Below are 16725 nucleotides of genomic sequence, written 5' to 3' on the forward strand. Positions count from 1 at the left end.
TCTCGCCCGCACATCTTTGACAGTGAAATTTCGAGGTTGCTGTGCTCGCCGACGTTTCTTTTATCGCGCTGGTCCTTATTATTTCTAACGGGATAAATGAAACGCTTTCATTCATCACCTGAAACCAAAATAAACTGGTTGTAATGGACCAAAGTAATTGTTACGTTTTTAGACGCTTTACTGCGCTAACTGCCCATGAACCATAAAACCAATTCCTACGTTCTACACTGAGGCATTGTGGGTATTGAAGTCTCGCGGCGTCACGTTTGGAATCCAGCATGGCAGGGAAACAGAAAAGGTGTGCGCTACAGTTTCTTTACTATATCACGTTGAGGGCTCGTTTTAACGGCCGGTTGTGTTTTCTTTACGTGTGGAACAGTTTTCAGTCCAGTTGGTGGATTTCTGGTGTTTGATAGGCTCCTGTTAGCTCAGCTAACATCGTGAACGACCGTGTCTTAGCCACCCATGCTGTTTAAGCTAACGTAGTGTTGTGGGCTTTTAGAAGTAGTTGGCTTTAAGCAATGGGCCAGTCTGTTCACTCTCTGTAGAAAACGTTAATAATATGTGTTTAAGCAGGGAATATGTGGCTAGTTAGGGATTCAACTTGAAAACGTTTGAATTGGAAACTGGACAGCATGTATCTCGCATAGTTCCTCCCACATGTGGGCTAACGTTTTTTAATATTGTCTTTCTTGTAGAAAACTAGAAGACCTCAGTGTGGACGAGTTCCTACTGTCAGCCTTTGACTCTGCAGATGAAGATGAAGGTGAAGAAGAGACTCCTAAACAGAATGGACTCAACAACAAGAAAGGTCTGAGCTCTGCAGCTTCAGAGAAGTAAGTCAGACTCACACTGTGTCACTGTTATGATCTTACTAACACCATAGCCTCCAGGGACTGACAAGCGAATCTCTTGGGTTATTTTCTCCACAGTGATGACAAGAAGAAAGGTAAGGCCTCTGAGCACAAGGAGCAGCTGTCCAGGTTAAAGAACAAAGATCCAGAGTTCTACAAGTTCCTGCAAGAGAACGACAACACGCTTCTCAACTTTGATGACACGGACAGTTCTGACGATGAGGATGAGAAAAAGTACCATAGATTGCCATCTTCACTGAAGGTAGGTCAGGTGTGTGTTCACCTCGGTCAGACCGGGTATTAATATTAGTCCTGAGTGATCCAATCACAAGTGGTCAACATTAAGTTCAGAAGTGGACGCACCCAAATGTGTCCTGAGATCGAATCACTCAGATCTCATACTGAGGTAGTGTGGGACGCATGTAGCAACATTCTTTGTGCTGTGTGAAAACAAATGAGTCCTGGGCCAAATATGAAGCCCATCTATTCATCTGATATCGTCTGACCCACTACAGTTTCACTTTGAATCTTAGGTATTTTTGAGTTTTTCTCAGTGCTTACATTATTAATTTGTTTATGGCCAAAATATCAACATTGATCACCAAATTACAATTTCTTTTTTCTATTTTTTTAATGGGTAGGATCTTTCCTAATAGCAGAGCTGAGCATTGATTATACTGTATCAGCCCATCTTGCCTCTGCTACCTCGCTGTCGCTCTCTAGCACAGTTGCTGATACAGACAAACATGTATTGTCATCAGACTCATTTGTAAACTGAAACTGGGTAAAACAACATAATTTGTTCCTGTGGAACGGAAACGTGTTTATTTGCACATAGTGTGGCTAAGTGTGATTTGATCACAAGAGGTCACAGGAGACACATTCAGGACACATCTTAATGTCAGATGTGAACAGAGGGCTGTCCACTTGTGATTGGATCTCTCAGGACTGATGTTAAAACCAGGTCTGAATAGGGCCAAAGATGTTCATACTGGCATGTTTTGCATGTAGGAGGTCAACTCTGATGAGGACGATGAAGATGTCGAGGAGGGTCAGAAAGGTTCGAAGAAATCCAAGAAGTCGGAGGAGGCCACCAAAGTCACAGAGAAAATGATTGAAGACTGGAAGGCTGCCATGAAGAAGGAGCCCTCGGCTCGTCTCTTCAGAGAGGTCACTCAGGCCTTTAAGGCCGCTGTAGCTACTACAAAGGGTGAAGGAGGGGGTCAGTGTCGATACAAAGTTGCAGACAGTTCAGGTAAGACTGCTCATTTCAGCTTCAAGTGCTGATATGTGTGTACAAGCTACAGCATGTTGATATTGACATTATTATTGTTGCGTATTACTGTCACAATTCTAATGCAATTGTATTTGAACACAACTCGTCACTGCGTAACAGAGTTTTCCTGCATTACTGTTTAACAAAACAACAAGTGGACATAGTCACTGTAAAAAGTCAGCCATATGGCACAGAGCAACATTTATATTGACATCAACCAGCATAACTGATATTACACCAACAGTATTCTAGTTAGATGTATTGCCGAAGCCATTTTAGGGCATATTGAATAATTTCAAGTTTCAATGTTCACTAGTTGTAGTTTTTTCACAGCTGTGCCCACATGTAAATTTGAACAAGGAGTTTCCTTCTATAATATTAGAAACAAAATCTGTTATACGCTGTCAAGAGCATGCCAAAGCAACAGGCTGCGATATGACCCTATCCATTAAGCCATTGTGACCAATCTACAGTCATAGGTATAAGCTTTTTCGGCCGGCTAACAACAATGACATAACAAACTCTTTTTATTCTGTCTACCTGTCAACACTTAAAATACTGTTTTGTAAAATCTGCATTGGAAAAGATATATGTGTGAACAGAGACTTGTCAAAAGCTGTATAGATGTACTAGATTATAATCTAGAAAACCTGAAACCTTTGCAGTAAATGTTATTTGTGTTTGAGTCCAGTATGAACATTCTATTGTTGCATACAGTTAGAAACATTTTTAATACAGAAATATAAAAAGAAAAGTGCCTGACAATGTTTTGATAACATATTTTGAGTATGACACATCATGGATTAGTTAATATCGCACATTATTAAATTAAAACCCTTGTAATTTATTATGTGAATAATACATTTTGCTTGATAGAACACAACATGTTGGACTTAAATAATCACATGAATAATCCCTTCTCTGTCTGGTCTACAGTGTTCAACACACTGGTCCTGTTCTGTATCAGAGACATTTATGGGGCCATGCAGAGGATGCTCAACCTGAAGCCAAATAAAGACCAGAAGAAGTATGAAGTGGATGTTTCACCTGCTGATCTCTCATGTTGACAGTTAATGTAGAGGTAGAAAGGTTGCTCACGTTTTGGTTTTCCTCTGTTTTGTTGTCAGGTTAGTACTTCCATCGTCTAGTCCTAAGTGGCAGAAGAATCAGATTGACATCAAGATGTACGTCAGTGGAGTAGTTCAGGTTTGTTTTGCTGTTACCTTCAGACTTTTCATCTTCCATTACATCCTGAAAACTCCCCATTGTTATTTTCATGTTTCCTCTGACACCTCTGCTGTGTCCCTTTGCACCTGTAGCTGTTATCCTGTCTAACAGAGTCCACAGTCATCAGCGCTGTCCTGCGTCACGCCAACCAGCTCGTGCCTTATTACCTTTGCCTACCCAAACAGTGTCGCCATCTGGTTAAGGTAGGAAAAAAGTCACCATAGGAAGGCATGGAATAAGGCTCAATGGGATTTATTCTCCTCATGTTTTATTGTATTTTTCCTTAAATTTCTTTACTGTTTTTGTATCTAGCAACTGCTGAAGCAGTGGAGCACAGGGGAGGAAACAAACCGAGTTCTCGCTTTCCTGGCCCTCAACAAAATCTGCAGACACAAGCAGGAGATGTATCTTAACCCTATTCTCAAGGTGAGCGAAATGCAGAGTAATGCTGGAATTCAGGAGTTCACAGGGAACCTAGATGTTAAATGCACTAGAACAAGGTATTTGGTGTTGTATCTGCCTTAAATAGACCATGTTACAATTACAACTTTTTTTCAGTCATTACAAACACTTAAGACACATCAAGCCTGTATTGTGGCAAGAAAAACCAAATGACCCCTTTTGGAATAATCATTATGTTTGAATGTTTTTTAAAATGTCAGATCTTCTTCTAAGTTACAATAACAAACAAAAACGAGCTATTTTAAGCAATAACTTGACCGTTGTACTGTTCTTGTCCATATTGAAGACATCGTTTAAATGCTGTGTAAAAGTTTGAAATGGTATTGGAATCCCTATTTAATGACACGAACAATGGCTAATTGGAATCCAGTCAGTGTAATAAGATTACTTAAAGTTATAAAAGACATTTTGTGTTTACTATTCACCAGAAGCATGTGCTAGGTGATATTAACCATGCCTCACATGAAAGATATCTCAGAAGATCAGTTATTAAAATCAAGAGCTCACTAGCTTTTCCTACCAGCACAGCATGGTGAATAAATACATATAATATTATAACATTTTGTGTTGTTTGCTTTAAGGTACAGTGTGTAGAATTTAGTGACATCTAGTGGTGAAATTGTATGTTGCAGCTGAATACCCCTCACTTCACCCCCTCCTTCCAAACATGACAGAGAACCTGTGGTAGCCTTCAGTTGTCATAAAAACCCAAAAGGTGTTTAGTTTTAATATGAATGGCCTCCTCATGTATTTATGTATTGAATTAATACATAAAACTAGGTCATTCCATCGGCTTCACAAACGTTTTCTTGTCACTGTCGAACCAGTACTTGGTTTTGGTGTTGCATATTTTGATCTCTTCTGACTATGGTGGTTTTTTCTCTGTTTGCAGCAAATGTACATTTCATACGTACAAAACTGCAAGTTCACATCTCCCAATGCGCTGCCCATGATCAACTTCATGCAACGCACTCTGTCAGAGATGTACTCCCTGGACACACAGGCTACCTACCAGCACGCCTTTATTTACATTCGACAGCTGGCCATCCACCTCAGAAATGCCATGACCATGAAGAAAAAGGTTGGTTCTTGAATGTGCGATTGAGGAGATCAGCCTTTGTTCTTTTAAAGCTTTGATGAATACTCTTATTTACAGATGTGGGAAGAGTGCATTGCTACTTTATGATAAAGATGATTTTAAGATTTATCTCATTGTGCTGCAGTTTACAGTTTAAATCGAGCAATATCTATTGATTTTTATCACCGACCGCTCATCCTGAAAACATAACACTTCCTCATGTCCTCAGCAACACATCCACCAAGTCTGAAATCAATTGGACGAGTGGTTGTTGAGAAAAAAGTCGGACTGAGATTCCTTTATATATTGTAAGATTATTTCGTCTTTGAGAAAAGTGTATTGACATAGTCCCTTCAGTTCAAAAGAGGTCAAAGCTTCTTTCTAGTCTGTTCACACCAGCCTGTATTGTTTTACTCATACATATAGCACAATGCAAACATGAGCATGTGCTAATTTTTAACATCTGTAATTAAAGCGTGTGTGTGTGTGTTCTGTAGGAAACATACCAGTCGGTGTATAACTGGCAGTTTATCCACTGTCTGTACCTCTGGTGTCGTGTCCTCAGCACACTGCACCCCAGTGATGTCCTCCAGCCTCTCATCTATCCACTCTGCCAGGTCATAATTGGAACCATCAAGTGAGTAAATTTATTATAATTTAGTGTGTTTTTTAACTTGCGTGTACATGTTAGACAATAACCCATGATGCCAAAAGTTTTCAATGCTAGTAAGTAGTATCTTTTGAACCTACTATGTTCTATACATTTTCCGAACAGCAGGTGGAGACACTGACCACTGTATTCTCGTCCTGAACAGATTGGTGCCCACATCAAAGTATTACCCTCTGAGGATGCACTGTTGCAGAGCCCTCACGCTGCTGTCAAGCAGCACCAACACATTTGTACCTGTGCTGCCTTTCCTCCTGGAGGTAAGACATGTCATCTGCAGTAACCACCACAAGGGTCTTACAGGATCAGGGCAGCTTGTAAAAAGTTTTGTAGAAGGTCAAAGTTTCCAGGAGTCTAATCTGAAGTCCTTCGTGTACCAGTTCACCATATACACCTGATGACCTCACACAGCTTTGAATGATGCAGAATAAACAGAAGTCAGTTTGTTTTCTGTCACAAGTGGAAACAATGAAAAGGTGGAGGTGATGAAATGTTCCATTTGCTGTGGAAAAACATCAGTGGTGTATGAAATGCATTTTGGTCACAACAGCCACAACTGAAGGTGCTCAGGAGGAAACACATCAATGTGTGTGAGTGTGAGAGAGAGAGAGAGAGAGAGAGAGAAACCTTTCTTATCAAACCAATCGCAAGTCACCAACTGACAACATTTCTCTGGGTCAGGTGTTAAACATGTGACTGTGTGCTCTCTGTTTTTTGTGTGCAAATGTATGTGAGTGTTTATGTGTGGTGTGGGGCAGTGTAGTGGCGTGCCGGGGGTGGAAAAAGTGTGCTAGCGACAGCAACTAGCTCGGCCCGCCGGGAGTGATGTGTGTGTGTGTGTGTGTGTGTGTGTGTGTGTGTGTGTGTGTGTGTGTGTGTGTGTGTGTGTGTGTGTGTGTGTGTGTGTGTGTGTGTGTGTGTGTGTGTGTGTGTGTGTGTGTGTGTGTGTGTGTGTTTGCAGCAGTTTGACTGACCCGATAAAGGCACGGTTGTGGTTTACACTCTGGTCCTAACATGTTGTGTAGACCACATCCTCTCTGCCTATGGCCCACATACACCCAGACCACCCCCCCCCCCCCATCCCCAACAGCAAGCTGGGTTTATTTGTGACGCATTATATTTCCTGTGTTTTTTTCTCCTTTACTGTTCCCCTTGTTAAAGGCAGGCGGAGGTATGCTGCTACTGTTTTAATTAGAGCAGCAGAAGCAGCCCCTTCCTCCTGTGTCTGTGCCTGTGTGTGTTCTCGCATCTCCGAGGGGGGTGTATGATTTGGAGCTTCCTGCTTCAGTAGCTATGTGTGTGCGTGCGTGCGTGCATGTGCGTCTGCATGTGAATGCATCAGGGTTGGCCCCTGCCTTCCCACTTCCCCCCCGGCTCCCCCGCAGACCGCCACCACATCCTATGTTTGTACAGACAGCACCGACCAGGAGCGTTGCTCTGCTTCACACACTAGGCACATTAACGACCACACACACACACACACACACACATACATATGCACGCGCACACTCAAATACACAGAGATACAGGGTGTCAGAAATAGCTTTATATACAAATACAATGCAGAAATTCACTTGTGTGCTGTGGGCAGATGTGAAAGCTAAAGCCTATAGACGAAAATCCCACACGTTGGCTTGAATGTACGTCCATGCTAAGATAGAGATGTGTCATCTCTCTAACACTGCTATAATGCCAAATGAAGCGAAAGGACTAATACCAATATCTTGCTGATTGCATGTGTGCTGGAGCTGTGGTTGTGTTCTGTTGTTTCTTGAATGTATTATTACATTTTTATTGTAGGAAATATGGTCATATGTTTTTCAGACCATTATGATGTCACAGTGCAGTTGAACTTTGACGTTTGGATATAACATCTCATCACATCATAATTTTATCCACTTGAGATCTTTTTGTTGAAATCTTGAGTTATGGTCACCAAATCAGATCTTTCACGAGTTGTTGCAGAGGCTTTAAAGGACTAATATTAGAAACAAGTGTCAATACTTATTTCATTATTAATTACATTGCTTGTTAGCTACCAACCAGTTTTGACCTTTGTAGGCCGTCATCTTGACCTTTTCAATACATTTTTTCAGTATGAGTATCACTTTGATTTCACAATAACTGAGAAAAGAATAATGTGAAAGGAATTCCATTTAAACACACAACAAAAGGATAATTCAGCAGCATTAATAATGGACAAGAATTAACAAAAAAGTATATTAAGGTTTTTCTGTCACATGTTGCCAACGTATTTGTATTTGCTTTGTGTTCTGGTACCACTCACTGTTTTGTTCTCTGAAAATGAGGTTCTTTGCTCTATTGTACGAACAAAGCTCATCACTTCTTAGTCGTTGGATCCAAATTCAGTGCTGCTGGTTTATGCTTTTGCTTTATAGATCTTCCAACAAGTCGATTTTAACAAGAAGCCTGGACGAATGAGCAAAAAACCCATCAACTTTGCAGTCATCCTGAAGCTGAACAAAGTCAACCTGATGGAGAAAGCCTACAAGGTAAGTCTTTGATCCACCACTAGTGAGATTCATTTTATAGTGATAGATTATCTAGCGATATGCTGCTTGTATTGTCCTCTGTGTCTTTGTTGTGCTGAGAAGGAGGAGCAGCTGATCAGATGAGTGCTTCAGGTCTTGGTTAATGTTACTTTCATGTTACTCCCTGGCACTGTGTGTTAGTCTGCGTGTGTACAGGAGGGGATTGAGGGCAGCATTGAAAGCCCCTTGTCAGGGCTCTAAAACTGGCCCGGAGTCACCACGCTCAGTGTTGCAGCCAAGAGGATTGCAGCACGGCCTTCTGGGATAATCCTCTGCACTCCGCCTGCTAGGGCTGTTTTCACTCCAGTCACCTGGGCAGCTGCCACGAACCCCTGCCTCGCAGACACACGACATTACAAAACACACATTGATATGACACACATTTTAAAAAAGTTTTCACTAAGAGGCAACTAAGCCTTTCTTTAGTCTCACCTCCATATCCATTATCTGTACTGTGTATATTATCTTTATTAAAAGTTGAATTATACATATATAACAAATTAGCAAATAATGCATATAGGTCCTCTTCCTAATTAACTTCCTGTCGCAGCCACGTGGAGATGGCAAAGCTGTCATTGGTCCATTTAGGTTGCTTTGATTTGTTTAGTTTTTTATCTAGAGTTTGCTAATTGTTACAACAACAAAAAGGCTGAAGAAAAGCTAAAGGTTGGGACGTCCTCTCCACATCCTCAGACAGCTGCAGACGTGTCTCTGGTTGCGTGGACACATGCACTTTCATTTAGAGTATTGTTGAGGGTCCATATCAGTGTGGCGTTCCACTGATGCACTGATACTGGCCCATACTCCATTCCAATTGATGGCAGTGATGCGCCAACTGCTATAAAAATCAAGAAGCTTTTTCTTGGCCTTCACATCTGTCTCCCAAAAATGTCCTTTTGATGGAAACTATTTTCACCTCTGCCAAGCCTCTGTGTCCTGCCTCTTCTTGAGTTCAATGTTATTAGTTATGTCAATGTCATTGTATTACTACTAAGAAGAATTGTTTAAATGTCCTCACACAATCTCTATCCAAACAAAAATCCATGTTTTATCTGCAGCATGCGCAGTTTTACAGGATGGCTTGAATATTTTGATCTGTGTTTTATTTGTTCAGCATGTTGACTTGGCATGAGAGCTAAGTAATCTGTGAATTCTCTCAGTTTGTAAGCCAGTGGTGACAGAATTCAAATAACAAACAGCGAGACAATGCTTTGCCTCAAAATCTGATTTACCTATTTGTCTCTCTTCATTTAGTCTGACACCCTATTGGTTGATTTCTGTTTTGGAGGGAGAATTATCTTATTTCTGCACAAGAACTTAGATTGACTTGTACAACCATGTCTCATCCACACTGGTCACCAGTTTTCTGTATTTTTGTGAATGTAGCTAGGTATCTGCATGTAAGTAGGAAGATGTCCTCCCCTTATTAATCTTGCCTTTTGTAATCTTTTACTCTTGCTGGTGAAAACAGCCATAAGTGAACTCGCCCCCACAGATTTATTAGCATTGCCTAATAATTCATAAATGTGGGCGGGTTCTTGAACAGACTCTGCTAAGCTACCTCCACTGTTCATTTTAACAAGCCATTTTCCTCTAAATGAAGTCGCACAGCAATACGACAATGATGGATTGAAATTGTACACATCCGTTTTTGACCTGAGTATTGTTTTTAATCTTTAGGACGGACTGATTGACCAGCTGTATGACCTGATACTGGAATATTTCCACACTCAAGCCAACACCATTGGCTTCCCAGAACTTGCTCTCCCCACCATTATTCAGGTAACACACACTTGTGTGAATGTGTACATATGAAATAGGTTTGGTGAATTGACTTTATTTCCTCATATCCACATAGTTTTACATGATACATTCTGGCGTTAAAAAGAATTGCACCTCTGTGTAAGCAGGAAATGGTGACACCAAACATCACACTGAGCTTAATCCTTCTCTGAATGGATGACTCAGGTTCTGGTACATGTCTCGCAAGGTTGAATCTGTTCCCCTTTGGGGACACAACCACAAGACCTCCTGCTGTGCCTGAATACACAGTATGGGTGGACTGTATGGTTCTTTACACTGGTTCCTTCTCACCCCCCATGTCCCTGCAGCTGAAAGCGTTCCTGAAGGAATGCAAAGTGGCCAATTACTGCAAGCCGGTGCGCCAGCTACTGGAGAAGGTACAGGAGAACAGCAGCCACATCACAGGACGGAGACAGAAGACCGCCTTCGGAGTGGCCGATGCTACTGCTGTGGTGAGTGTGTGAGGGAGAGAGAGAGAGGGAGAGGGAGGGGATGTATGTCTTGTTCTAAAAGTACGCATTGCCTCTCAGAGTTTTTTTCCATTTGTTTTTCTTCTGTGTGTCTCTTCTGTTTCCTGAAATTTATTTTAGCTTTTGAAAAATTGTAGAGGTAATAACATGATTTAAAATGTCAAAATGTAATAAAATGACACCCTATGCCCTTTAATATTAGTTAAATGTTGGTGTTATAAATGGTTTTGGGCACACAAGTTTATAAGTTTAAGCTTGCAGATCAAATTTAGTTTGTACTACCAAGTATCAGATTTAATCTGATCAATCAAATTATGCCAAAAACTTAGTACCTGCGAGCACATCTGGGTGAGAGAGGAGCCGAGAATAAAAAGAAAGAAAGAGAGCAAGATTAACGTTGCCATGTCGTCTCCCCTGCAGCTTGATCAAGTCACTGCAGTCGAAACCTGTCGCAATTGTGGTTACTCTTGTGAGATTCAGCCTAGATAGTCGCTCATTGCAATATATCTGTTAAGTGAAATGCAAAGCTAACCAGGGCAGCATGTCTAACCAAAGGAAACACCTGGTAAAAATGCACAACATATCTAAAAGCAGATGAGGAGGGTTCAGATGGAAACCAGATATCATCAAACAGAAATCCAGAGCAAACCGTTTGATGACCGCTTCTGCTGGTTACCATCATTTCATTTGTTCACTTCAAGAATGTTTTCTTGTTCAACTTGTGTTTAGGTCAACAGTTCAACAACGTTTTTACTGATGTACAACAAATCCCGGGTTTGAACCATTTAGTTTTGCAATCAAATATTCTAAAATATTGATTCACTCATTTCATGCCCTGACGAGACCTCAAATCTAATAGATAACCAAACATAGCTTTATTCAGCACTAATAGAAGCGTGAGACAATCAACATTACTGAAATTTGAAATTCATTAATCTGAGAAGTCTGTCCATTAATCCCTCCTATAAATCAGATCTAATGGGTGGTGGGTTGTCAGTTTGCCAACTGTAGACAAGATGATGCCAGCTGCTGTGGTGGGTTTGTTGGGTGTTCACAAAAATGTTCAACAATCAGTCAGCTTCATCCACTTTCCTTGGAAATCAGTTATGTTGGCAGAAATTGAAAGTGATATTTTCTGGTAAATATAAGTTATTTCCACAACAGCAGCATGATAAAAAGAATTTAGATTATCAATGCTTCACAATGCTGCCTTACCTGAATGATCTCAAGACACATCAAAGGAGCAGAGTGGTCCAGTTTCAATGTAAAGACACTTTACTCGAACAGTAAGATTAGAATGTTTTTTTGTTGGAGTTTGAGGCTGCAGAATGTCTTGACCGCTGACCCCACAAACAGCGAGTGATAACCCCTCCCTGTGTAAACTCAAAGCCAGGTTTAGAACAACCCTGTGATTATTGGACGCTCTTATGGGCTTTTCAACCAGAGGCGCCTGTGCCTTAATGAGTAGACGTGTGTGTTTGCGTGTGTGTGCGTGCGTGCGTGTGTGTGTGCGTGCGTGTGTGTGTGTTAACAAAGTACAACAGACAGACAGCACGGCACTGCTGCAGCGCCAGCCCCTGTCTCTGCTCAGCGGAGGCTGTCGCCATGGCATCCACTCCCTGGCATCGTGGTGGAGGTGTCACCGCAGGCGAAAGAGGGGACAGCCCTGCTGCTGCTGTGTAAAAGGCCACGGCCCCCCTCTGGCCACCGACCCCCCCACTGACATGTCACCCAAACTGAGAGCTAGCCTAATTAATCCAGGTCACACTGGTGCCTGTTGTTGGTGTCTCTCCAGTGGAATTTTTTATTGTTTTGCTTTTTTGTGAGTGTAGGCTGAATTCAGAATGAGCTTTTTCATTTTCTTTTTTTTTTTATCGAGCACACATGTCAGCCAACTTAATAGCCAACTGGTAAATGTGTTAAGATAACAGGAGGCGCAGGAGACCAAGGTCTGTTCACTCTATTGGATTTGTTGGTTAGATAATATGATTGGGCCTAATCAATATCATTCACAAATACCTTTAGGGGGAGGCTGGAAAAGATGTGCTGCTCTCCCCCTTTCAGGCATCTTCAATCTGTCTGTTTTTCACATCTCACATCTCACTCTCACTCTGTCTTGTCTGTCCATCTCTTTCTCCTGGTCAATTGTTGTGCGGTTGCTGTGCAAAATCCCTTGTAGTAAGATCAGTTCAGAGCCCGATCAACCTGTGAAAAGGCCTCCATCAACAGATATTCTACCATCCTCGATCTTTATCAGGCACTCCTCTGCTTCTTATTTAACACAATATACAGATCCTACTCACACCTTTGTATATACATTCTTCAAAGATTTGAATCACCATTTTCTCTTTCAGGTGGCCTGGGAGAAGCAGGTCCAGGAGGAGGGGACTCCTCTCAGCAAGTACTACAGCCAGTGGAAGAAGCTGAGGGAGAAGGAGATCCAGCTAGAAATCTCTGGCAAAGAAAGGGTAACTATCCAACCAATTAAAATAAATAATAATGATGGAACCGTTGTATAGTGGAGCAGAGAAATTATTTGATGATCATCAGCATGGACAGGCTCGTGTTTAAATCTGGCTGTCTTTGTGTTGTATTAAAGATGGAGGATCTGGACCTCCCTGAGATCAAACGTAAGAAGATTGCAGACAAAAAAGTGGAGGACAAGAAAGAGTTCAAGGATCTGTTTCAGTCTGACAGCGAATCAGATGACGAAGGAGGGTTAAAATTTAAAGGTAAGCTGCACTTCTTTCTCACTCATGATACAGTTGTGCAAAGTTTTTGTGTTACTTCTTTTCCATTATTTTATGATGCACATCCCATCTTGGCCTCCAGGGGGCTGTGTTTTGTTACAGCCTGGTTTTTCACTAAAAGCAAAGTTAAGAGGTGATGACAGTTGAGTCTGATTTTTGTCCGTTTCTGTCCCAGAAACAGAGACAAAAGTTTTGGCTTCAAGAAACAGATGACCTCAATCAATCAATCAAATTTTATTTGTATAGCTCACATTCACAAATCACAGTTTGGGTTAACAAGGTGCAACATCCTCGGTCCTTCACCCTCAACAAGAGTGAGGAAAAACTACCAAAACAAACCTTGTTAACGGAGGGAAAAAACGTAGAAACCTCAGAGAGCCACATGTGAAGGATCCCTCGGCCAGAAGTGCAATAAATGCAGAGTGTAGCTGAGCACAAAATAACAAGAGTTACAACATTGATTAGAAGAAACAGTTTTTAGCACAATGAAAAGGTGTGTCAATGTTTAAAGTATTTAAACATAAGAAACTGTCTGATAAAGATGAAACTTAGCAATGATGACAATTGAAACTTAAATTCCAAATCTAACTAAGCTGATAGTTGAGTTCTTTCTCAGCTAAGAGGAGCCGTCGGCTTGTTTATCCTTTCAGCTCGGTGTCTTGTCCGCTCGGGGTCCCTCGTAGGTCACAGGCAGCTGTAACCTCGCCTTTACACTCGGACACGCTCCAAGCTGAAAAAGCCTTCCCAAGGTCACAGAGGAAAGGAGTAGGCGGCAGGGTTTTTTTGTTTTAGATGCATCTGGACTTCATTGTAGGGAGAGTCCCCACAAACGGATGGGCAGCTGCTGGCAAGCGGCAGGCGGGCTTCTCTTTCCCCCACCCCAAAACACTCTCTCACACACACACACACACACACACACACACACACACACACGCCTCTTGTTCATCAACCCTCCCACCCCTTGTGCACATACATGAACTGGAACCCCCCCGACCGGAAGTACAAGCTTGGTTCCCGGTGGGGTTCCTAATTCAAACCAGCCCAGTGGAACAGCCAGAGTTGACGCTCCCACTCTTCTCTCCCCTTCAACCACGTTCATTGTACTTCTCTCGCTCTCTCTCTGGCCCTGTGGGCCTCAACCAGCTGCCCCCACATGTCCTCGCAGCAAGTGCGCACACACACACACACACACAAGCACAAGCACACACAAGCACAAGCACATCTCAATGATAGCGCACAAAGGCACACCCACCACCTTGTCGTCCAGTCTTGAAGAGCCAAAAGCTTTTGGGCAGCTCACCAAAGCTCTTTGTGGTCTCGCACACTCAGAAAGAGGGGGAGTTCGAGAGTAGGGGGCTGGTGATTTAAATTGATGTGTGCGTCTGTTTTCTGTGGTGGCGGTGTCAGTGTGTGGAAGTAAAATGTCTTCCAGGTCATTTGGGGGCAACTTCTGAGGTACTACTGACGTCTGCTTTACACCTTGTGAGCAACAAAGGGTGGAAGAGAACGAGAGCACGTTTGTCATCAGTTTATTCAGATAGGGTTGGGGAATTTTTCTGAAATTGTGAGTGTGTATGTGTGTGTTTCCTCTCAGTATAACAGACAGTGGAAGCAGCTCTGGTTTGCTTCTCTCTCCTCCATGCCCTCAGCCTCTCATCATACCTCAACTTCAAAGCTCATGGACCCCAGTTATCCCTTTGGCTAGACAACACACACACACACAATTTCAGACAAATTCCCTACTTCTCTCCAACACACACACACACACACACACAGACTCCCATCATCATCGTAGCTGTGGAACCTGCCTGTTATCTCAATTTGCTATATTTAGGCCATGAGCATAAGATGTCTGAAATTGCCAGTAGTAAACTGTCATGGGTGTTTGTGCAGCAGCAGTCACAGCGTCTGTAATCGTCTCTCAGTTCCATCTCAGGAGGAAATAGACACTTCCAGCTGCCTCTGATACCTGGCCCACATATAGGTGTCTCCAAAGTCCTCACGTATCAGCGACACACCCACGCAAACTTCGAAATGTCTGAACAAAGTAACACTAGACTCAATTCAATGCATTGTAATGATTTTCACTCTCTCTCCTCAGGTAAAAAAGGCAGACGTGGGTCAGACGACGATGATGAGGATGATGATGATCTTGAAGGCTTGTCTGACATGAGCGATGAAGGAATGGATAGAGGAGACTCAGGTAAGTGTCAGACATCACTGTCCAAAATGCAAGAATACAGGTAGCACTAACAGATTATGCATTTTCATCTTTAACCTTTGCTTTGTGTTTATTCATTTGGTGTGTATTTATTCACTTAGATGACACTATAATCCCAGATAAGTAGTATCCTTGTTAATATTGAGGAATCAAAGTGAAATGGAATAAACAAGAGCTAAAATGTTGAGTTGATCAATAAATAATTTATAATATTTAGCAAATATGAAAAATATTCTGTATTTACTCAGTTTAGAGAGTCTTATACTCTTCTTTTTAATATTTGTCAGTGAAGTGAAATAACTGCTGAGGGAGAGAGGCCACTAAGTACAGATTAATTCAGGTTCCCCAAATATGTTTGCAGATATGTTTGTTTTAACATTAATAGAATTGTCCTAAACTTAAAACTGCAAACAAATGAATAATAAACCAGCTTCTTATCTGCTGCCTACCGTCAGACACGTGTGTACGCTCCATGCTGCTACAACGACACTGTTAAACGTTCAGACATAGGAGTTATCAAAATGTAACCTCTGGTAGCTGCTGGGCTTCATACATGTTCTAGCAGCGGAATAAGTGTTTCCTTTCTGTATTCCAGATGATGACGAGGGGGATGATGATGAAGGAGATGAAAATGCATCCAAGGCTCCTCAGCCACTGTCCTCCTCCGCTCTGATAAAGCTGGCAGAGGGAGACGAGGATGTGGTGGAGGACCTGGAGCTGTCTGATGAAGACTGAGGTTCATTGCTGCTCACATGAGAGACTTTCTACTTCTTCCACTTTACCAGCCATCTATTCTCACAGTATTTCTGAACTTTTGATATTTTCTTTGCTTTTTATCACTTGTACAGTGCAAATGTGTTTGCGATATAATTTTATTAAGCATTGAAATTCTATTAAAAAAAAAACAATTCCTTCCTTGATTTTTTTCCCTTAAGTTTCTAACTAATTGAAGCGTGTATGTGCATGTTGATGCACAAGTGCACCTGAAATAAGTCATTTGTGTCCTGCGTACATGTGCACACCTGTAGGAACCCTCAGGCTTTGTGAGGACAGTCTATTTGGAGAGAGCTACGAGCCTCGCCGAGCTGGGCTGAGCCAGGCTGGTTTGGCCAAGAGGAGGGGTACAGAGAGACGGGTGTTGAGCCCCGAGGCAGCAGTGCTGTGCCAGGCTGGCAGGGTGGTGTCTGATGCGGTGCCAAGATTCTCTGCCCAGGTGGTAGAGCAGCAACACAGGCTGGTCTGTTTCTGTGCCAGCTCCTCCAACCCCCGCCCATCTCTCCCGACCACTGTCTTTTCTGTCTGTGTATTCACATGCTCAGACACGGCTTTCCTTCTCTAACTTATCCCTATTCTCAGCTTTACTGC

At 42.2% G+C, this 16725-nt stretch overlaps 1 protein-coding gene across 1 annotated transcript; it reads left to right on the top strand.

The window, feature by feature from the left end:
• Positions 1-158: 158 nt before the first annotated feature.
• noc2l (NOC2-like nucleolar associated transcriptional repressor) lies at positions 159-16280 on the top strand. The gene is made up of 18 exons (XM_069525991.1): positions 159-298; positions 699-836; positions 933-1116; positions 1866-2109; positions 3067-3157; positions 3258-3336; positions 3450-3560; positions 3670-3783; positions 4712-4900; positions 5395-5534; positions 5713-5824; positions 7964-8077; positions 9797-9898; positions 10228-10371; positions 12744-12857; positions 12989-13121; positions 15241-15342; positions 15956-16280. The coding sequence occupies exons 1-18, from the start codon at positions 279-281 to the stop codon at positions 16093-16095; spliced, it is 2271 nt and encodes a 756-aa protein (XP_069382092.1). The 5' UTR covers positions 159-278; the 3' UTR covers positions 16096-16280.
• Positions 16281-16725: the final 445 nt, after the last annotated feature.

The sequence above is a fragment of the Paralichthys olivaceus genome, chromosome 6 (assembly GCF_024713975.1).
Source record: "Paralichthys olivaceus isolate ysfri-2021 chromosome 6, ASM2471397v2, whole genome shotgun sequence".
Taxonomy (NCBI): domain Eukaryota; kingdom Metazoa; phylum Chordata; class Actinopteri; order Pleuronectiformes; family Paralichthyidae; genus Paralichthys; species Paralichthys olivaceus.

Excerpts from the sequence above, each read along its gene's own strand:
- noc2l (XM_069525991.1), top strand. The coding sequence starts at position 279 with ATGGCAGGGAAACAGAAAAG. Across the intron at positions 3,158-3,257 it reads CCAAATAAAGACCAGAAGAA|GTTAGTACTTCCATCGTCTA; the intron begins GTATGAAGTGGA and ends TTTTGTTGTCAG. Across the intron at positions 5,825-7,963 it reads TGCTGCCTTTCCTCCTGGAG|ATCTTCCAACAAGTCGATTT; the intron begins GTAAGACATGTC and ends TTTGCTTTATAG.